This window comes from Lagopus muta, chromosome 5 (genome assembly GCF_023343835.1).
Source record: "Lagopus muta isolate bLagMut1 chromosome 5, bLagMut1 primary, whole genome shotgun sequence".
Classification (NCBI taxonomy): Eukaryota; Metazoa; Chordata; class Aves; order Galliformes; family Phasianidae; genus Lagopus; species Lagopus muta.
Genome location: NC_064437.1, coordinates 47,229,588 through 47,249,106, shown reverse-complemented (window position 1 = coordinate 47,249,106; position 19,519 = coordinate 47,229,588). Strand labels below are relative to the sequence as shown.

At 50.5% G+C, this 19,519-nt stretch overlaps 3 protein-coding genes and 1 long non-coding RNA gene across 25 annotated transcripts in view; 2 read left to right on the top strand and 2 right to left on the bottom strand.

Moving 5' to 3' along the window:
• LOC125693953 (uncharacterized) overlaps window positions 1–1,041 on the bottom strand; it is a 309,716-nt gene extending 308,675 nt beyond the window's left edge. For all 17 annotated transcript variants that reach the window (XR_007377317.1, XR_007377316.1, XR_007377323.1 and 14 more), the window contains exon 1: window positions 928–1,041. This is a non-coding gene — a long non-coding RNA (uncharacterized LOC125693953). The remainder of the gene's footprint in view (window positions 1–927) is intronic.
• A 338-nt stretch (window positions 1,042–1,379) lies between these two features.
• On the top strand, window positions 1,380–11,775 carry CUEDC2 (CUE domain containing 2). Of its 5 annotated transcripts, none has more exons than XM_048946495.1 (11): window positions 1,380–1,472; window positions 1,960–2,058; window positions 3,417–3,497; window positions 5,862–5,954; window positions 6,707–6,850; window positions 7,174–7,235; window positions 7,842–7,975; window positions 9,026–9,196; window positions 9,523–9,584; window positions 11,193–11,253; window positions 11,624–11,775. In XM_048946495.1, exons 4-11 carry the CDS (start codon window positions 5,881–5,883, stop codon window positions 11,768–11,770), a joined length of 855 nt encoding a protein of 284 aa, XP_048802452.1. In that variant the 5' UTR covers window positions 1,380–1,472; window positions 1,960–2,058; window positions 3,417–3,497; window positions 5,862–5,880; the 3' UTR covers window positions 11,771–11,775. The 5 variants fall into 5 exon arrangements, with proteins under 5 accessions (XP_048802452.1, XP_048802449.1, XP_048802451.1 ...); XM_048946494.1 differs by having other exon boundaries at window positions 1,436–1,509; XM_048946492.1 differs by lacking the exon at window positions 3,417–3,497.
• Window positions 11,776–13,161: 1,386 nt separating this feature from the next.
• Window positions 13,162–15,756, bottom strand: FBXL15 (F-box and leucine rich repeat protein 15). 2 transcript variants are annotated; one of them, XM_048946488.1, is made up of 4 exons: window positions 15,619–15,756; window positions 14,844–14,933; window positions 13,653–14,155; window positions 13,162–13,352 (listed from the first exon to the last, which is right to left on the bottom strand). In XM_048946488.1, exons 1-4 carry the CDS (start codon window positions 15,739–15,741, stop codon window positions 13,163–13,165), a joined length of 906 nt encoding a protein of 301 aa, XP_048802445.1. In that variant the 5' UTR covers window positions 15,742–15,756; the 3' UTR covers window position 13,162. The 2 variants fall into 2 exon arrangements, with proteins under 2 accessions (XP_048802445.1, XP_048802446.1); XM_048946489.1 differs by having other exon boundaries at window positions 14,844–15,093; window positions 15,619–15,734.
• A 1,571-nt stretch (window positions 15,757–17,327) lies between these two features.
• The window catches only part of PSD (pleckstrin and Sec7 domain containing), a 34,034-nt gene continuing 31,842 nt past the window's right edge, over window positions 17,328–19,519 (top strand). The window contains exon 1 of the mRNA XM_048946459.1: window positions 17,328–17,345. The gene's annotated coding sequence lies outside the window, so the exon portion shown is untranslated. The remainder of the gene's footprint in view (window positions 17,346–19,519) is intronic.

Genomic DNA, 19,519 nt, shown 5'->3' with positions numbered 1-19,519 from the left:
TAAAACCTAGTTTGGTTTGGTAAGTACAAAAGTAGTGGACAAAGCTCAATCTACGCACTGATACTCTTGGCCCACCAAAGGGAAGAGAAAATATTTTCAACAGTCTCAAAGACACATACAAATGTATGATGGAACTAACTAAAAATATATTTTTTAAAGCCACAGTATCAAGAAATGCACCCCCAAAATAAACTCTTTTCTTCACATTAAGCTCTGTCAGCAAAGCCTTTTAAAACCAGGCTAGACAAAGAACGCAGAACACCACTGTAGGAAATAGGTTTGCATAAAGCAGGGGGCAACAACAGGTGCATAGAACACATTCTTTGTTGTAATCTCAGTTCAGGTATCAAAGAGAAGCATATGTAACAGTCAAAATTACTCAAATACATATATTGTCCACCCTCACACCAAAATACCACGAAACCAACTTATTTCAGGTATATTAGACAACAAGGAGATAGTAATGAACTGCAGAAGGAACAATTTTCCTCTAGCCCAATTAAAAACACATGCATTATTCATTGTGTTTGTGAACGAATATGAATTCCATCACAGAACAAGATGGCACCTTCACCTGCCTGGCTTACAGCAGCCCATGGCTGAGGAGAAGGGCTCTCAGAGCACATTATCCTGCCCTGCTGCTCCCTTCCACCTGGACCCTCTACAAGGCTGTGTTTTGTGTGTTTACGTGAGGAGCCCCTTATGGAGCTTTTATTGATTTCTAGGTCCGAAAGTCCTCTGAGTTCACCTCTGCATTAGGGAGCTATTAGAAGCTACATTTGTTCCAGTGTTTATTACCAGTATTACAAGTCCAAGCAAGGCCAGGAAAGTGCAAAGCAGAGCGACACAGAACTGAAGAATCCTAAAATCCTGCCCACAAATAAGGGTGCTGTGAAAAGCCAGCAGAACCTCACATGCCATCCTTACCATGCATTAGCTGGGGCAGTCCTGCTCTACAGAGCTTAGTTCCGACAACAGCACCGCAGCGGTTCGTATTCACTTTAAGAATGCTGCTTTCCAAGAGCTTTACATACGTTACTTCATTTTCCTTGAAAACTGCCCTTCTGCTTCCCCGTGCCACCAGCAGCTCTGAGCGCCCGCCCGCCCAGCAGCAGCCTTGTTCTCAGCACTGCCTCACACAGCAAAGCCACGACTTAGAACTGGACACAGACAACTGGCGTGTGTTCAGGGGATTTTATAACCACTTCACTAAACACAAGTCGCAGAGCAGAAGAAAAGCAACGTAGAGTAGCCGGGTAATTGCAGCAAAAACAGAAGCGGAACCCAAAGACGTAGAACACTGGTGGCTGACCACCGCTGCCCCGCGGCTCCTGCCCACAACCAAAATGGCGGCGCGGCGAGCGCGCCAGCACGACGCCGCTCTGCCCCACCGCTCCCGCCTCTATGACTGGCGGCGCGTGCGCCCACGTGACGTTTTCAACCGCGCTGCGCGGGACCTGCGCCGGCAGAGAGTGAGGCCGCGGGGGAGGGGGGGCGCGCGGCGATCAGGTGACCCCGGCCCACAGCCCGCCTCCCGTCGGCGGCCGCGCGCTGCGGGGATTGGTGGGGGGTCGCGGGGCCGGCGGGGCCCTCGGGCGGCGCGGGGCCGGGCGGGGATGGGGCGGTCCCGGGGTGGCCCTGCAGAGGCGGCTTGGGCCGTGCGTTGTCGGAGGGACCCTGTGGCACCGCCGCTCCTGGGACCGGGGGTTGGGGGGTACGCGGGAAGCTCCGTGCGGTGCGACTCTGGGCCGGGCGGAAATCCTCTGCAGCCCGTGTGAGACCAGCGCTGCACGCTGCCATGCGGTGAGCGGGCAGTGAGCGGCGATCGGGTCCCAGAGTCGCTCTGCCCGTGTGTCAGGTCCAGTGTTACGGCTCGGGATAAGCGGCGGCCGTGTGCCAGGAAAGAAGAAACGCGCCGTCCTCCCCACGCGGCTCACCGAGCTCTCCTTTCTCGCGAAGGCCTCCCGAGTTCGGGTCGCGGGATGGGCTGTCGGCCCCGTGCGCACCGCAGGGTCTGTAAGCGCTGGCTGTGAGCTGGGCCTCTGCCATACTGCTCAGGTAAGGGCCCGGGCGGGAGGTGTAATTTAGCAGCGGAGACTGAGTTACCGACAGCCTTGTTTTAATGTTACAGCACCAAGCAGTCAGTAGTGCTAACGTTTCCAGCTATCTCAGCCTGCTTTCCCACAGCAACCACACCGCAGATGTCCTTTCAGGGACGTCTTCGGCAAGAAAAACAAAAAATAGGTGTGCTGGAATTGGCTGTGAAGTGTTATTCAGCCTGGAAAGTTTGAAGCCAGCAGAGTTTCAGGCGGCACAGTAGTTGGGGGGAACGTAGCTGCAGCTTTGCCTCTTTCCCAAAGTTCCCAAAGTTTTTACCTAAGATTTTCTCAAATCTGCACTGGAAGCCTACAGCATGCACCTCTGTCCACTTGCAGCAACCCCAGCTCTTTGCGACACAACTTTACAGTCTCATAGAAGTTGATACACATCCAAATGGCAGTTTCTCTTAGCTCAGAAACTTTTTCCTAAATTGAAGTCTGTCATGTTAATATAAAATCCAAAGTGGTGTCAATCATTCCCATCACTCCACATTGACCATTTAAGAACAATTACAGAAATTTGAGCTTAAAGAGCCTTCAAAAATGATCTAGCTGACATGCAGACATTTCAGATATTTGTCCTTTTTTTTTTGAAGAAAGGTGGATTCACATGTGTTGTACAAAAGGAAGCCAATTTTTCTCAAATATAACTAAAAAAACCAGATGCTGTGCAAATCAAGCCCACATTACAACAAGTGCAGCAGGACCTTCATATTTGAATCAGCTGCTGACTTTAGAAGGGATCTTAAAAGCTGCATTGCAATTATGGCTGGAAGTTTAAAACAGTAGTGCTTCTTCAGTACAATTGTGCCCTTGGGAAAGCAGTTTCTCCTGCCTTTGGGTTTTAGATCTTGCAGCGCATTATAAACCACTCCTCCACAGAACTGCACAAAAGATAAGGCCTTCTAGTAAATCTCCCTCTTAACTATTACAGATCACCATTGAAAACAATGTGGCAATTGAAGGTATTTTATATAAGGTGCTTTGGTGTCCTAAATTCTAAACTCAGATACGTGCAGAGAGGAACATACACCAGCACCAGTTTCTTCCCCAAATAATCCATTTTAAGATGTTTGTGGCCAAATTTTTAATCAGATCCCTCTATTTCAGTACCCACTAAATCTGAAAGGCCGGAGGACCATCAGAACTTGTCTTCCACAAACCTCATTTGGCCAAGACCATTGTGCATTACAGATCCCCAGAATGTTAAGTTTTGTAAGTCTGTTTACCAGGGAATAAAATCTCTCCCACTTGGCAGTATGTGATTAAATGCAAGTGCATTTGTCTCTCAGAAGGTTTGTTCCTGTGGTTTTATAGGAGCAGAAATGGATTCCCCAGGCAAAGGGCAATGGCTGACCCATGAAGAAATACTCACCTCACCTCCTTCTATCCTTCATTGTAAGACTGCTTTTGTCATTAAAAGGTTTCCTATCTTCAAAGGCAGGCTAACGTTGGCAGCTTGGCTTCTCTGGATATGACCTTAAATCTTGAGTGTGCTGGTGGATGGATTTGTGTGAGATGCCAGAGAAAATTTATGCCCAGTGGTGAGAACCTGGTGCCTTCCTTGCTCTCGTAGACAGAAGGAAATGGCCTTTATTCAGATACAGCATAGTTAACTCTGCAGGAAATCATCTGAATATTTTCAGACACTTCAAAAGAGTATTTCTTATGGCTATTGGATTCAAGAACAGCTAGTAGCTTCCTTTCTCTACAACACCATTTCTAAATTATTTTTTGCTGTTTCTCTTGTCTCAGTCTGACGTTTGCCTTTGATTACGGAGATGAGTGACTTTACCTGTTCTATTGATCAGAATAAATTACCAGCAGCTAATTTATGAACCTCACAAAAGTGCCTTTGACATAGTGAATTGTACTCTGTTGTTCAGGTAATTGGGTTGTCAGAAAATCTTATTGGTTACTATATAGTATCTCATACAGAATATTGGCTTATTCATGGAAATGGACAACATCTTTTAGATTTCAGTTCACCAGATGTTATGAAGACTGAGGAGGAAGGAAGGAAGCAAGCATTCTTCTTGACAGGATTGATAGTAGAGAAAGCATTTTTATTGCTATATGTTGGTCTTCCACCTCTTATTTCTGTGAAAGGAAGGTTACTTTGCTTGGACTTGTTCAAGTATAAGTTTAGGAGACTTGGTCATTGCCAGCACTTGCAGATTCAGCTTCCAATTTGGAAAAAAACCCACGTGCATAGGACAGTATTCTTGCCATCACTGAAATTCAGAATCTTACCACGGGTTTTTTAATGTCTGAGAAGGATGGAAGAAAGCTCACATTTTTTTCCAGGTACGCTGCAAAGATAACAAAGATCACCTAATTTCTGTCACAGCACTAGAGAACATGCAAAATACAAAAACAAGAAATGAGCAACAGGAAGATGCTTTAACACATGGTAGTTTTTACAGCCAGCTGCCACACTTGCAGGCTGTTACATCTGCAACACTGAGAGAAGCAGCAAAGGATTACAGCAGGGATGAAAGACAAAAGCAGCGCACAAGAGCTCACTTGGGCTCTGTATGAAGAGCTCCTACCTGAAAACATTTGTTTTCTTTAACTCCCATTTGTTAGATGGGAGTTCTCTAACTGAAGCTACAGGAGAGCAAGTACTTCTATGAAGTAGCTTTTTTTTTTAAAATAGCAAACAGTCTTTTCCAGTGATGCCTTCCCTGGCTTTTCCTACGCACATGCTGAGTTTTAATATGTGTATGTTGGTTGTATAGTGATACAGCATTGATAACTCAGTGTTTGTTGCCTGATGTGATTGTCAAATGTAAAGAAGGGTTTACAGATGACCTCTGTAGCCTGGAAACTTTGGCTAATGACAGTTTCTATATATGCAGGTCTAGTTTTCCTCTTCAGGAAGAACTCTGTGCTTACACCAGGAGTTTGTTCACCCAGCAGTTTTTTAGACCCAAATGTGAAGGAGTGGCTAAGGAACAGCTTTTCCCCACCAGATCCAGTCCAGGCCCACGTCTGACAGCTGAAGGAGGACTGTGGGCAGCTCCCTCTGCCTTTATTTCTGTGGGAGCTCTGTGATTCTTAGAACTCCCCTGAGAGCTTTGGGTTATCAAGTGACCTTTGTTGCAGCTGCATTGCCTGTAGAATGGCTCATTTACCAAGCACAACAACACTCCTGTTTGGACAGGATTCCACTGCAACTCCATGCCTGACCTGGAGACCTTTGATATTTTGGCTGGCAGACTTTGGCTGGCTTGTGCCCTGCTTGGTATTCTCCTGTAAAATCCAGGCAAGGTTTTTCTTTCTCCAAGAGACATTACCCTTCTTCCCACTCATTTTTGAGTCCAAGCAGCACTGAATACTTAGCAGATGAAAGGTCCACCCCTTCCTGCAGTGAGCACACAAACCCACAAGCCACCACTTCCCTGCCAGACAGCACAGCATTCCTGCTCAGGAGGTGTCTCTGAGGTCCTGCAGCTGGGCATATCTGCATTTCTATCTTTACTTCCTGAAAGGGACATTTTAAATGTACAGTGCAGCTGCATATTGTTGGCATTAACACAAGCAGGAGATGCCTAGGAGGCTGGGCTTCTTTGGGCTGGTACTCCCTGTGGATATTCACACTGCTTTCTGCCAGTTTCTGACTGCTGTTACCCAGGGGTGAGAAGCCACATTGGAGGAATTTATGAATTGTTCTGATGGGAAGAGCACACTTGCCTTTTGATCTTGTTGATATCTACTACATGAAATTACATGGAATTTTCTTTTCCTCCTCTTTTTTAGAGAAAAGATTTAAGTAGACATGGAACTTGAAAGAATCATTAGAGAGACACTGACGTGCTTCATCCAGTCCCACATCCCTGCTGCAGACCTCAGGTACGTTGAGTATTGTTTTAGCTTGAACTCTGCATTAATTGTCCCTCTATACATTATGCTAAATTTCAAGTGCAACATTTGCAGTTTTCCTGCATTTTGTCTTGCTCTTCTTTAAGTCATATCCAGGATGCAGATAATTTGTACAGGTGTTGATGTAAATCCTTGAACAATGTTTCAGCATTACAGACTAGCAATGTCATTTCTTTGGTGACCAAGATGATTAATTTCCTGCCAAGTAGTACATGTTAGAATATGGAATTCCTTTCATCTACAACAATCCCAGAAGGCTTTCTAAGCAGTACACTGCTATGTCACAGCTCTCCCTGTTTTGAACTCTGCCTACATGTAGAGATACAGCTGCCTTGAGGCAGCAGGTTATGTAGCCACTGGCAGCAGTGATACAAGTGGGTCAGCAGAGAACACTGCATCACATGGAAGGTGTAACTTGATAAAACATAATGACATCACCTAGAACACCAGACAACACAAAAATCAGGATTTGAGCACTTGGAATATTTTGGGTAGCTCAGCTGATGTATCCTCAAGGGCGCAGTATCTAGACAGATGCAGTGGCTTTCATTCAATCCTGCCTAGGAAGGTGAACCAAACAAAGTTTTCTGGATTTATCCATGAATGCTTCCCATATAGGCACTTCTGCTGTTCTATTAGATGCAACAGAGGCAAACAGAGATGGAGAGAAAGAATGTGGTCCTGTTGATGCTGCTTACTTGTGCTGTGTTCTCTTTCTCCAGTGGGATGGATGAAGTTTTTTTCTCTTACATTACGGGTGTCCTGGAAGAGCTGGGTTCACCAGAGTCCTCTGAGGAAACCTTCGACATGGACACCTTTGTGGAAATGATGGAGGCATATATCCCTGGCTTTGCAGAAATTCAGAGGTGTGTTAATGCTACTGTTTTGTATGTGCATGCCACGCACTGAGGGCCTGGCCCAACCACATCAGCACCATGAATTCTTGTTTATATCCAGATTGTGATGTATTAGTACTGAACCTGTACCATTATGATTAAGCTAGGCTTTGTCTGAACGCACAAATCCTAATCCCAGGATAGTTAACAGCTTAGATACTTGGCTATCTGGAATGCTAGTTTTGGTAACTGGGCTTCCCATCAAGCCTCATATCTTTATAAAGAGTAAGTCAAGTGGGATAGGCTAGTGCTTTAATTCCTCACCCTAATTATTCAGTATCTGTCTCTTGCAGTGGGAATGTTTGTGAAATGATGTTCTCTCTCTCAGAAAGGCTTGGTGAAGCACGTAACAAAGGTGAGTTTCACCTTGAAACTGACTAAATTTACTGCTCTGCTCTAGTGTCTTGCATCCTACCCTTTAAGAATCGTGATGTAGCCTTTCAGATAGGTTAGAGAAGAGGTGAAATAATTCTTATAGTGACACAGAAAGAGCCTATAAAAAGAGATGCATCAGAGTAACCTGACCACAAGGTGTGCTGGGTTATACACAGCTTGGGAACCACCAATGCGTTTTGCTAGATTTAAAATCAGAATAACATCTTGGTTCAAAGTTAGAGCAAACATCAGGAAATTCTTAGACACTTAATAACAATACCATAAATACCCACAGCCAAAATGTAAGAGGCCTGAGAATGCTAGAGTAGGACTGCTTGTGAAAAGCATGGGAATGCAGAGCTCAGACACTCCAGCATGTTAGCACTGCCTTCCTGCAGGTCAGTATGAGTAGGGCTGCAGCTATACTCACCAAAGGCAACAAGAACAGTAGTGCTTTCCACTGTCTTTTCATTTAAGAGAAGATTCACTTCAGCTGATAGTGCACTAACAGCCTCCTACTAACAGAAAGCACAGAGCTCTGTACTTAGTGGGGCTGATCCTCAGTAGATATCGCTGTATCTTTAAGAAAAACCTAGCCAAAAAGCTGTGGAAAGCAGAACAGAAGTGCCCTCTGAAGACCTGACCAAAGGCCAGGAGCCTGGAGCTGGAGTCTGCAAAGATGAAAGGCTGTGCACACCTACAGACGGAGCTGGGGCCCAGGTATGTACATCTCACAGTGGAGCAGGGTGACAGAATCCCTAGCACTAGCCGACTGGTACCAACTAAGGCATTTTCTGGCTCCAAGGGGAACCACAAGCATAGGCTGTGACACAGCATTGTTGAAGCTTGCGATCACCCCATTGTATGACCTGAGCAAGACTGTGTTCAAGTGGAAAGTTATGTGCTGCCAGAAGAGCACAAGTTGTCACTCTGACTCATCCTTTCCAGTCCTGAGGCAGCAAGGCAGAAAAAAGCTTGTCTTAGCGCTCTCCGAGATCCTAGAGTGCAGTAAGGATGCCAGGAGCTAGCCACGCTCCACCCCACTTCCCCCAGTTCCATTCACAGTTGAACTTGGTTACCGTTTATCTCCCTAGCTGTGATGCAGCATCTAGTGGTCATATCTGAGTGTCAGTCCTGAAGACATCCATCCCACCTTCAATGAGGTGTTCTATATACTGAGCTACACCACAGTGAGTCATTAGCACAGCAGTCCTGGTTCTGCAGCTCCATTCAGCATGACCCACACTGCAAGCATTGCAGCACTTAGTAAACCTCCCCCCAGCTCCTTACCTCAAGCTCTGCTTGCTGTTTCTTCAGTACTGGTGTTTTACTGCTCTGCAGTTCAATCATTTTGTCCATGCCCTTCTAGGAAATGCTGTTGCTGTGCTTCCTTCTGATGTAGCCAGAGGTCCCTGTGCTTAGAAGTGTCATCCCTTTGTGATCAGAGAGAACCTTGCAAGGGAAGGAGTTCAAGCATTTGAGCCACAGTGCCCAGAAAATTTATTCCTAAGGAGATAAGTAGCAGAACCACACAGATGAACCAGGCCACAGAAAGCCTGTTTCAAAGAAGACTGAAATACAGGGAGAATAGATTAAGGGGTGCGTTCTCCTTGTGGATACAACGTCCTTTTAGCTTCAAGAAAGGAATTTATACTCACCTTTATAATGAGAGAGAGAGAGCCTTCAGCTAACAGCAAGTTGAATTTCCCAACTTTGCAGCGATACTTTTGCTCTGCAAAATCAGATCTCTGTCTCTCTTGCTCCAACTAGGCAGGCGATGACTTGAAGGGTGGTGTGGAGCTGCTACTGGAGATGTTCCCAGCCTGTACTGTAAGCCAGGCAGAGAAGGCACTAGCGATGGCCCTGGGTAACTTGGAAGAAGCAGTGCAGTTAATTGTGGAAGAGAAGGTGGAAATCGGCACAGCAGGTGCAAGTGTGAAGGTACTGTACTCTGAGCTGGGTGGCACCAGATCAGTGAGCAGAGCTTAAATACATATATTCCAGCTGGAATAGGAAGTGAGTGCAGGAGCTTTCTACACTTCCAGCAATATACCAGAAAGACCCAAAGTGATGCCCCCCTCTCCCTCAGCTCTCCAAGCACAGGCTGTGCCTACACCAAGCCAGCAGCCCAGAGGAGCTGTGTCTGGCACCTCACTTCCCCCATGAGCTGGTAGTACTGCATCAGTAGCTGGGCTTAGCTGAGCGAGCAGGGCAGCTGTGCACCCTCTATGTTCTGCTTCTCAAACACCTGCTTTGTTTCTTCACAGGAGCTGGTGCGGCCCCGCAGAGCACCCAACCATGAGGAACTAAAGCAGGTTATCTTACAGAAGTAAGTACTCAGAAAAGAAGAATTTGGATAGTGAAGGAGTTAGCAGTTTGTGAAAAGGTATGGTGGCAGAATAACAACATGGTCTATGAAGATCTTGGACTGTATGATGTTTGGAAAGGATGCTGTGTGAAGCTTATCTGGGTATATCTGAAACACATTCAAGCACAAGTATAATGATTAGACAGGAAAGCAGAATAGGTTTTCTTTTTACAGCTCTGGCACACAGCTTAGTTCCATCAGTGGGGTCAAAGCACTGGTTATGTGAGGTTTCAATCTATTACAGGTATACTGTAAATCACAGTGTTGTCATCTGAGGTCCCAGTTAAAGGTTCAAGGCACAAACATCATACTGCAGCTCAGGTAACACACGGTGCCTTGTAAGAACTACAGCAGCTCATTCATACCTCTCTCCTTGGAGACAGTCCAAATAAGTCTAAAGATACCTTTAAGAGACTGTACAGCAACAGAGATCAAATCTCAGTTGCTGAAGGTGCAAGTGCAGTGCATTTAAGGAAACCTCTCTGAAGTCTCCCTATGGACTTCTAGGGAATGAAGGTGGCTTTACATTGGTTTACCTTTATTCATTTCCGAACGCATTTAATTCTCAGTAGACAACCCACAGTGTGGTTTAATCGATCCACTTTAAGATCTCAGCTTTCATGAATATCCTCCTGTGGGCACACAAATTCAATGCATCTATCCAATCATATTTTCCACCATTTTACTCCTTGAGGATGTAAACAACTGATGGTATAGGAAAGCAAAAGCAAAGCAGAATGCCATCCAGATAAAATTAACAATCCCCGTCTGTGCCTGTTTCCATTGCAGGCTTGCTTCAGAATAAAATGTATGGGAACAAAATAAAAAAAGCCAACACCAGCTGATAGTTAAGTTCCTAGGAACTTTAATGACATTTTGGCAATATCCTGTACTTTAAACATCACTCAAGCACAGGTACAAAGAGCAGATCGCCATAGCTGAAAATACACAGGAACAACTATGCTAAGTACTGAGGGAGAAGTTGTGGTCAGCTGTGCTGTCCACCTACAGACCAGCTCTGAAGTCTCAATGCTAATTCAGCAGTACAGCAAGCAAATGCTTGAGCTCTGGTGTTCCTTTTAAATAGGGAGTGAGATGATGCTTCTATTAAGCTGCTTCCAGCTCAAACTCGACTCCTTGTCAAGTAGCACATGGAGTGTGAAAGGCATACCATCTCTTCAGGGCAGAAGAGATTTGGCCCTGTGGCCTCTTCCTTTGGCTGCCATCACACCAAGTGAAAAGGAGCAAAGTTGTCCTAATGGCAAAGCATGCCAACCTCAGCACCTCCCTCAGTTTTAAGGAAGCTATCTGCTTTCTCAGCAGCCTAAGGTTTTGATACCATTCATACGGCCAGCTATTCCATGAGAATTCTCCTGAATTCTCATCAGAAGGGTGACACTCTTCTTACCTATTTCATTCAGTAGGGAATCTTAAGTGCTCCTAACTGCAGTCTACGCAAGTAGGACACATTGCACAGCCCCAAACCAGACAGGAAATTAGAGATAAAGGCTGTGAATAGCACTAGGCAATGCATGTTGCAGTGTTCACTTACTGCATCTTGTGTTTCAGATATATGATGGTGGATAGTGCAGAAGATCAGAAAACACATCGACCCGCTCCACCGAAAGAGGTGAGAATAGTGCAGTTCCAGCTCACCAGGAGTTTGAATGCCTTTGGCTGCAAGGTTTAAAGAGCAGGCTGCACATCTAAATAGCAGCATAACACACAAGGGAATTTGCAGCAGTAGTCTCAAAGGAGAACTAGTCAGCTAAGAGGTGCTACTGCAGGGTCTGTGATTATCTGGCACTCCTGACTAGCACTGTTCCTGCTCCCTCCAGCTTTTCCCCTCTGCCCCCTCCTCAGACCGCTTTCTTCCCATTTTTAGCTAAGACTCCCAACATAAAGGACAGGTACTTATCCCAACCTAGTCTTGCTTTTCCCTTATTCACCAAGCACAAGCTTACGCTTGTCGCCCTTATGTGATGTTTATGTCTTTCCAGGCTCCCAAGAAGCTGATCCGCTACATCGATAACCAGGTGGTGAGTACGAAGGGAGAGAGGTACAAAGACATAAAGAAGCCAGAAAGTGAGGAGATGAAGAAAACTTACATCAGCCTCAAACCAGCCAGGAAGTACAAGTTCCACTGACGGCCGTGTTCTCTCTTCCCCTGCTCTTCAGCCTCCACCACACTGGCCAGGTGTGGAGGATGGACATGCAGCACTGGGGATGAAGGGACTCCCCTACCCAACACTAACTGGAACTAACCTAGGAGGCAGGACACTGCTTTCAGCTTCCTGAACTAACCTAGCTGATAAGGTCAAGTCTCCTCTCCTCGTGTAGCTGCGCTTCTGCCCCTGGGGCACTCCATAATGGTTGTTGGGAGCCTGGGCGTTCTCTGCTATTCCTTGCACGGGACTTTAGATCTAAAAATGTAGCTTGTGGTTTTGCAGCAAGCTTTTTAGAAATCTCTGTGCACTGTTGCTTTGAGTGCAAGTGTTAATAAAGGTGATGTGAGTTGGTGTGTATTTCAGCTGAAGCATGCACATGCTTTACAGACCCTGCCTCTAATCCCTCTTCAAGGAGCAGGGTTGTCTCCTAATCACTACCTTCATCTTGCTTACTACAAGTAGCTACTCTTTGATTGACCACTTATTAGATGCAGATGATGAGGTTAGACTCTAAACAAGAGCTGGGCTCTCCCTGCCAGCACAACCTGCAGCACTCCATGAACTCCAGCTGACAGTATGGCCAGGTCATTCGGCAATTGCCATTTCTAGCCACTATTGTATAGCAAGCCTACAGCTGTGCAACATGGAGCAGGATGTAGGAGCAGGTCTGGGTACCACAGAGATGTAAATCATAATCTGGAAGAAACAAATAGCAAGAACCAACTGCTCTCAGCAATAGCACAATGAGGTTTGGTGCTTTTCCTCTACTGGAATTGCAGTTAGGAGCATATTCCCCTAGAAAACAATTACTGTCTTGTGCTAACCCAGTGCCTATAGCAGGGTGCTAGGTCTGCACATGTACGCTGGGCTCACACTGCCTTCCTCCCAGAGCTCACCTGCCAGAATGAGGGCTGCCAGTTTTTCTCCTTACTACTCCAGCTAGCGTGGATTGTTCTCAACAGCAATGCTGGCGTGTCCTACACAAGTTCCTTAGAAGGTGACAGTCCACAGTCCTCAAACATTCTCCTGCTCTTTGGAGAACTGCAACTTTGAAATTTAAAATATGACAAATAATAAATCCTGTGTATTAGCTGGTCTGTTCAGCACTATGGTGTTCCTGCAAGTTCCTCACTGTCTTCACTCTGCTTTGGAGGGAGTTTCTTCTCCAGGAGGCACACACAGAGCTCACTCACAAATGTGCAGTGGCTGTTAAATAGCCCCAGAGAGAAGAGTGAGCCCCTTTTGGGCCAGCCTCACCAACAGGATCGACTTCTCCCTCTGCACATCTCAGCAGGAACCAGTTCCAGCGTCCACCAGGGATCTCAGTGACATGTTGCCCCCTCCCCCACCCCCCCAATAGCAGCAGCAGTTCTAGATCTGGAGGTTAATGAAAGGGGCAAAGCCAGCCATGTCCTGCAGGAGAACAAGAGCCGTCTGCGGCAGAGGCTCCACATCCAGCTCCACTCCACGGTTTCGGAGAACGCTCAGGCTGGACTCAGCCACATTGTGGCAATGCTTCACCTTCAGCGAGCGCAGCTTGGGACAGTACTCAGCCAGAACCCTGACAAGACAGAGCACATGCAAGTTGCATGCCAGACTCCCATATGCATATAACTCGTCAGCATAACCTCTTTTCCGCTCCCAGCAGCCACACACACGCCATCCTTTGAAAACAACACCATGGTGGTCCAAGAGAATCAAAAGGACATGGTCAGGTACCTTCCACAACATGCTGGGAAATTTGCTTTCAGTAGCACAGAGGGCCTGCTAGTGGCTCTGCTGCAAGACTCCCCTCCCAAGGTCTCGTCTGCCCACCCTGGACACCTGCCTTCCGCACCCTACTTCCCACATCGTTCAATACCTTATAGAGTCATTCTTGACTCGCAGACACCCCGTGAGGTCCAGGTGTTCCAGCTCAGGACAGCACTTGGCAGTCTCCTCTACTGCCACATCGCCTACGTTGGCATTGACAGCTAGAGAGAGAGACTTGAGCCTGCTGCACTTCTGCACCAGGTAGCAGATGGCCTCATCCTTCAGCTGCCGGCAGGCCGTCAGATCCACAGCTTCCAGCGCCTTGCAGTGGTCGGCCAGGCTGCGCAAGGACAGGCTGTCCACCCACTCACAGTGAGCCAGGGAGAGCCGCCGCAGGTTGGGGCAGTTCAGCGAGATGACCATCAGTGCGTGGCAGCTGAGCTGGGCACAGCCCTTCAGCTGAATGTGGTGCAGGTGGTGGTTCTGCATGATGACTGGGAGCAGCTCCCCATCCGTCAGCCAGTCAGAGCAGTTCTGGAGTGCCAGCTGCTGCAGCACTTTGTTGTCCTTCAGCAGGTTGAGGAAAGCATCTCTAGGGACGGCCGAGCCAATCTGCATGGGGAACCCAGTAACAGTGAGGCATCCTCAGGGACCTCAGATTGGCATGGCTCAGCCTAATACTTCCCAGAGTCCCATTCCCTTCTTCTTTTCCACTGTGACACAAAGGTGACCAAAGCCACCCTCTCCCAGTCCTAGAGCAAACTGTCACCTAGCTCTTCTCCACAGAGCACCTCATGTCAAGGCTGCTGCCACAAGCTGGGAGATACTCTCTCCTCCTTCACCATCTCTGCATTTATTCATCTACAAGAAGCTCTCCAAAACCTCTATGGCAGACCACTGGGTCTTCACAGAGCAGTAGCCACCACTGCACAGGTCCCAGACAATGTTTCCCAGAATGGGCACAAGCTATCCCTCATCCCCTGCTAAACCCATTCCATTGCATAACCCCTGGTGACAGTCATCAGGCCATGCCACCTTGAAGCTGGCTTCATTTCCATGAGCCACTGCCCCATAATGGTCTAGGTGGAGTTTCCAGGCTCCCTCCTCCCCACGCCTCTCACTAAAGGCAGAAGTGGCATTGCTGGGCCCTGAATCATCACCCCTCCCCAAGCCCATCTGCCCAGCCAGACACACAAGCCACCAGCCCAAGCTCGCAAGCAGAAACCTCCCTGTCCCCTCGCAGCCAGGTTTTCCCACGTCAGCACACTGACAGCTCCCCAGCCCCAGAGCCACCCCATACCTGGCTGGAGTCAAAGCATCGCATGTTGGCCAGGTACAGCTGGACAAGAGCCTGGAACGCCTTGCTGACCCTCTGCAGGCCCAGGAGCTGCTGCAGCGGCAGATGACAGAGAATATGTGGGACCAAGATGTCCTCCCAGGGCAGGTCCAGGAGGCATCCCCTCGAAGGGGTCAAACTCATCGTCGGCCGCCAGGGAGCCAGGCTGTGCGGGAGCCAGTCGACGCCACCCCGCAGCTATAGCCGGGCGTCTCTGGGAGGAACGGACGGAGGGAAACACTCAGCGGCGTCCCTCACAGCTAAGCCCAAAGGTCGAGACGCAGCAACGGAGTGGGCAACCACCTTCCGGGGCGCCGGCTCCCAGCGCGGCAGCTCACGGCTCCGACGCTCGTTCCCGGCCCGCAGCGCCCCGCGGCACGGCACCGCACCAGCTGCCCGAGGAGCCCCGGCCCCAGCAGTCCACTCTGGAGCCTGCGCTGGGACCGCACCCGGCTCCTGCGCCGAGCAGCTCCGCCCCGCGATAACTCCGCTGCACTCCGGCCCTGCGGCATTCGGCGGAGCGAGAGGCCGCCCCGCAGGGCAGCGCTGGGAGTCTCGCAGCACCCCGGCCCCGCTTCCAGCCCCGCGACGAGGGGATCTCGGACAAGGCAGTCCCGGGGGCCTACAGGCCCCGGGAAGAGGCGGTAACGGCAGCGGCCCGACATAATCCTTCCCCCGCACCCTCAGCACCAAGAGCCGTCCCGGGACGCCCGGTCTTGGTCCGGCCCCGCCACAGTACCTGCGGACCCAGCGGGACTCCCTCGGAACTCCAAGCACACCGGCTGCACCCGAACGGGCCTCCTGCTGTCCACCGGTGCCCGCAGTGACGTCCTACCACCACTGCCCCGCCCCCTGACGCCATGCCCCGCCTCTCGGCGTCGTGCCCCTCCTCCAGCCCCCGCCCATGGCTGCCGGGAGGCGGTGCGGGAGCCCGCGGGCACGGTCCGGTGGGAGCGGGCCGATGCAGCCGCGCACAAGTGCTCCAGGTGCCGGCCGTCCCCGTGCCCAGCTCACAGCAGCAGCTCCAGCCTCGCAGCTGTCCCGGTTCCCTTTCGCACGCCGGTACCCCAGGTCCCCATCGATCCCGCTACCCACGGGCTAGCACGCCCGCTGCTCCGGCCCGGCGGCTACACGGTTCCCAGACGCACACCGCTCCCGGAGTCCCGCACCGCCCCGACTGGCGGCCCCCACGCACGCCTCTGCCCCTAGCGGGCGGCCGTGCGCATGCGCGGCGCTGGGCGCTGTCCGTTCAGCACCACGCGGAGCCGGGACCCGTTGGGAGCCGCCGCAGCCGGTGAGCGACGGCGCCGCCTCCGGGCCCCGGCCCCTCCTCTGGCCTCCGGGAGAGTCCGAGCCTCGGGCTTCTTCTTTTCTCGGCACCCCGACCCGCAGCCGCTGGGCCCGGCTTCTCCGCCTGGTGCCCGTACCGGTAGGACTTTGCCCACCGGCGCCGCCGCCCTCGCCTCGTCCCGCCCCGCCCTGTCCCCAGGGAGGAGCGGGTCCGTGCCGCCGGCGGCCTCCGGGCCCGCGAAGAGGGGCCCGAGCCGCTCCCGTTGCCGTTGCCATAACAACTCCAGTGGGAACCGAAGCGGCTGTTCCCTTGCGGTCCCAAATTCTCCAGGAAGGAAGATCTTGCCTTCCCTTCACAGCCCGCTCATTGCTTGCCAAGGAGGGTGGCTGGGGAAAGGTCTTTCTGCCTCAGTGCTGGCCCTATGGGCATGGATGGCACTGCTCTCACTGCAGGTTTGGGATCACTGCACCCAGGAGGTCCCACGTGCCGCATCTCTTGGCTCTTCACTGACGATTGGCAGGGAACGCCTTGCTCTGCCTTGGAGGTGATGCCTGTATCTCCATTACTGCTGGCCTGTGCAGCTACCTTGGTGTCAGGAGCCCTGGCCAAGAGCCCTGGCTCGTGCCAAACTCACCAATCTGTTCTATGCTTGTGGTTCTCTCCAAGCAGCATGTATGTGGGGCTGGCAAGTGAGGCCACGCTGCTCCTGCTTCAACCTCTGCTGGTGTTTTTCACTCTGCTAGATGGGCTGGCTGAGTCACTTCCCAGGAGCCTGCTGGTGGCAGGGCTCAGAGCAGAGCTACACAGATGCAGTCTGAGTACCGCAGGATGTAACAGAGGCAGAAGTATGACTGAGTGTCCTTCCTTGGTCTCAGCTGCATGCCCTGGACCTGTGGCAAGGGTGGGAGGAGGCCCAGAGGAGGCTTAGTGCCACTGGATGTATGGGTGCTCCCAGGACTTACATCCTAGGGCAGTTAGCAGGCAGGTTCATCTGCACCTTCTGCCCATGGCACGTGGTATGAAGACACTAGGAAATGTGGACAGCTGGGAAATGCTTAGACTGTTCTGTTTCCTGTACACAGGCTGTTTGCAAGTGATGCAGTGCTGCCAGGAGATATGCTGAAGCACACCATCAAGATGTCCAACAGAGCTTCCTGCCTAGGCCTGCAGCAATGGTAGGTCCCACCCAGTATCTGTGGGGGTGTGCTGTATGTGGTACAGGTTGGGCCTCGGCTAAAACTCTCGCTGGGTCACTGCTGGCTCCCTGGGGTTGAAAGAGCAAGTGGGAAAGACTGTCTTGACTGCTTCTGGAGAACGAAAGGCCTGATGATTTTCTGATAGTACACAGTGGGCTGTGTGTCCTGCTATCCCCTTGGCATGGTGTGTGCCTGGTGTCATGCAGAGCTCCAGCTTCTGGGCTGGAGGCTGCCCTTGGCCAGGTGGCTGCCCTTGGTCGGATGGGTGAAGTGAGCTGGGGGTGCTTGCTTTTCTTTGGAGGATTGCACCCTATGGTTCACCAGGCCCCTGCCCTTCACTTCTGTTCCATATGTAAGATACCATTTTGGACACTCTGAAGCTTCCTGTTCAGCAGCAGTTCTGGGCTGAATGCCACAGTGCTTGCAGGACCACAGCTGAGTAGCACAGCTGAGTACAGTCCTTTAGTGGGTGACACGAGTGAGCTTGCTGTCACCCAGTGCTGTTGATGCCCTGCAAGGGGACAGCTTTCTGCGTCAGGCCTTGAGCTGATCCTGGTGACGAGGAGTGGGCTGAGCCAGGGGGAGGGAGCAGATTAGCTGACAATGGTCACTGCAGCTTTCCTGTGCCTCCCTTGTCAGCACATGGGTCTGGCTGCTGGGAGCCAGGCCTTGGGCTGATCCTGCCAGTGTCATCCTCATGGATGTCCTGCTGAAGCACACAAACATCAGCCAACTCTGCTGGTGTCTGTGTGTGAGGTGCCCAGCACAGTGGCATGCTCTTGATCTCATGTTTGGGACACTGGGGCCAGCACGGAAGGAGCCCTGTGGATAGGAGGGCTGCCCACAGGCCAGGAGCCCAGGCCTTGGTTCCCTGGTCTGTGGCAGAGCTTGGGCCAGTCCTTCCCCCTGTGACCCCTGGCTTGCTCTTGCACTGTTAATGCAGCTATTTCCATGTCAAAGGCATGTTCTGAGGATGGCAGAGCTTCCCAGGCCTGCTGAGGCTCAGGGTAGTCTGGGTGATGTGCTCTGTTGATAGGAGGCTGTTACAGGTTCTAAGATGGTCCCCTGATGTGGTGGCTGAGCACTTCACTGGCCAAGTGCCTGCAACCTTGCAAAGACTTTGGACTGTTCGCAGTTTTCTACCATAGACAATCTGAGTCTACAGTTAGGGTTAAAATGGTGAGATCTAAAGAAACCTACAATCAAATCAAAGTAAAGCAAAGCCCAGGTGGGCAACTGGAAGACTGCCTGGTGTCTGGTCTGGATGCTCAGCTTTGTCACTACACCTGTAATTACTCCTCCTCATCTGATATTTCAGTTTCCACACTTTTCACAATTACGTATGTGCCCACGCTCCCTCCCTGCTGTTAGGCAGCATGCCTGGGGCTCGCCATCCCACTTCTACAGCAAACAGTCCCTGCATCCACTGGCTGATCCTCTTTGCACCCTTTTGCCTTTCTCCATGTGAATCCAAAGAAGGAGAGAGGGCATCACTCCATACTGCTGCAATTGGAGAGCAGCTCCAAGGATCTGTGCCGTGTGCTGCCTGCTAGGAGCCCACACTAGTGACCTGCAGGGCTGCCTTTTTCAAGGCTAACCTCTCCTCCCTGCGGGTCTGAGCCTATCAGCTCACCGCAGCACACACCCCACAACCAGACCCTGACAACTGCTTTCCTTCAAGACCATCTTTTCCCTGAGCATCTTTTTTACCAAGAGATACTCCCACACAGTTGTTCCCTTAACTGCTGTGTAGGGAGATTATTTATGGCTCAAATTGTGCTGAGGCCCCACCTCCCACATTCCCAGGACAGTTTCTACCATGATGGCGTTTTTGCCTTCGTCCTGATGGAGCAATGCTGGTGCAGGCAGGCACCCAGGGCCATGTCCTCACCCACCCCCAGCCAGGTGAGTGCCCCCAAGCTGGAGAGCAGGAGGTGCCACATGTGCTCTGTGCTGCATGGGGCTGGATGGTGTGGTGAGTGTCAGGGCAGGGTGTCTGCACCATTTATCCATAACCAGTGCCTGGTGGGACAGCAGATAAGCGCAGCAGCCCATTAAAGGCTTGGTTTGTACTGCAGTGGGTTTTTAATATCTAGTGAGGATGCGGTTGGGTGTTGGCACAGAAGGGATTAATTAGAGCCATGTAGTTAAGT

Excerpts from the sequence above, each read along its gene's own strand:
- FBXL15 (XM_048946488.1), bottom strand. The coding sequence starts at position 15,741 with ATGGCGTCAGGGGGCGGGGCAGTGGTGGTAGGACGTCACTGCGGGCAC. Across the intron at positions 14,934-15,618 it reads GAGTCCCGCTGGGTCCGCAG|CAGCTCCTGGGCCTGCAGAG; the intron begins GTACTGTGGCGG and ends CTGCCGCTGCAG. Across the intron at positions 14,156-14,843 it reads GATGCTTTGACTCCAGCCAG|ATTGGCTCGGCCGTCCCTAG; the intron begins GTATGGGGTGGC and ends TTCCCCATGCAG.
- CUEDC2 (XM_048946492.1), top strand. The coding sequence starts at position 5,881 with ATGGAACTTGAAAGAATCATTAGAGAGACACTGACGTGCTTCATCCAG. Across the intron at positions 5,955-6,706 it reads ATCCCTGCTGCAGACCTCAG|TGGGATGGATGAAGTTTTTT; the intron begins GTACGTTGAGTA and ends CTCTTTCTCCAG. Across the intron at positions 9,197-9,522 it reads CAGCAGGTGCAAGTGTGAAG|GAGCTGGTGCGGCCCCGCAG; the intron begins GTACTGTACTCT and ends GTTTCTTCACAG.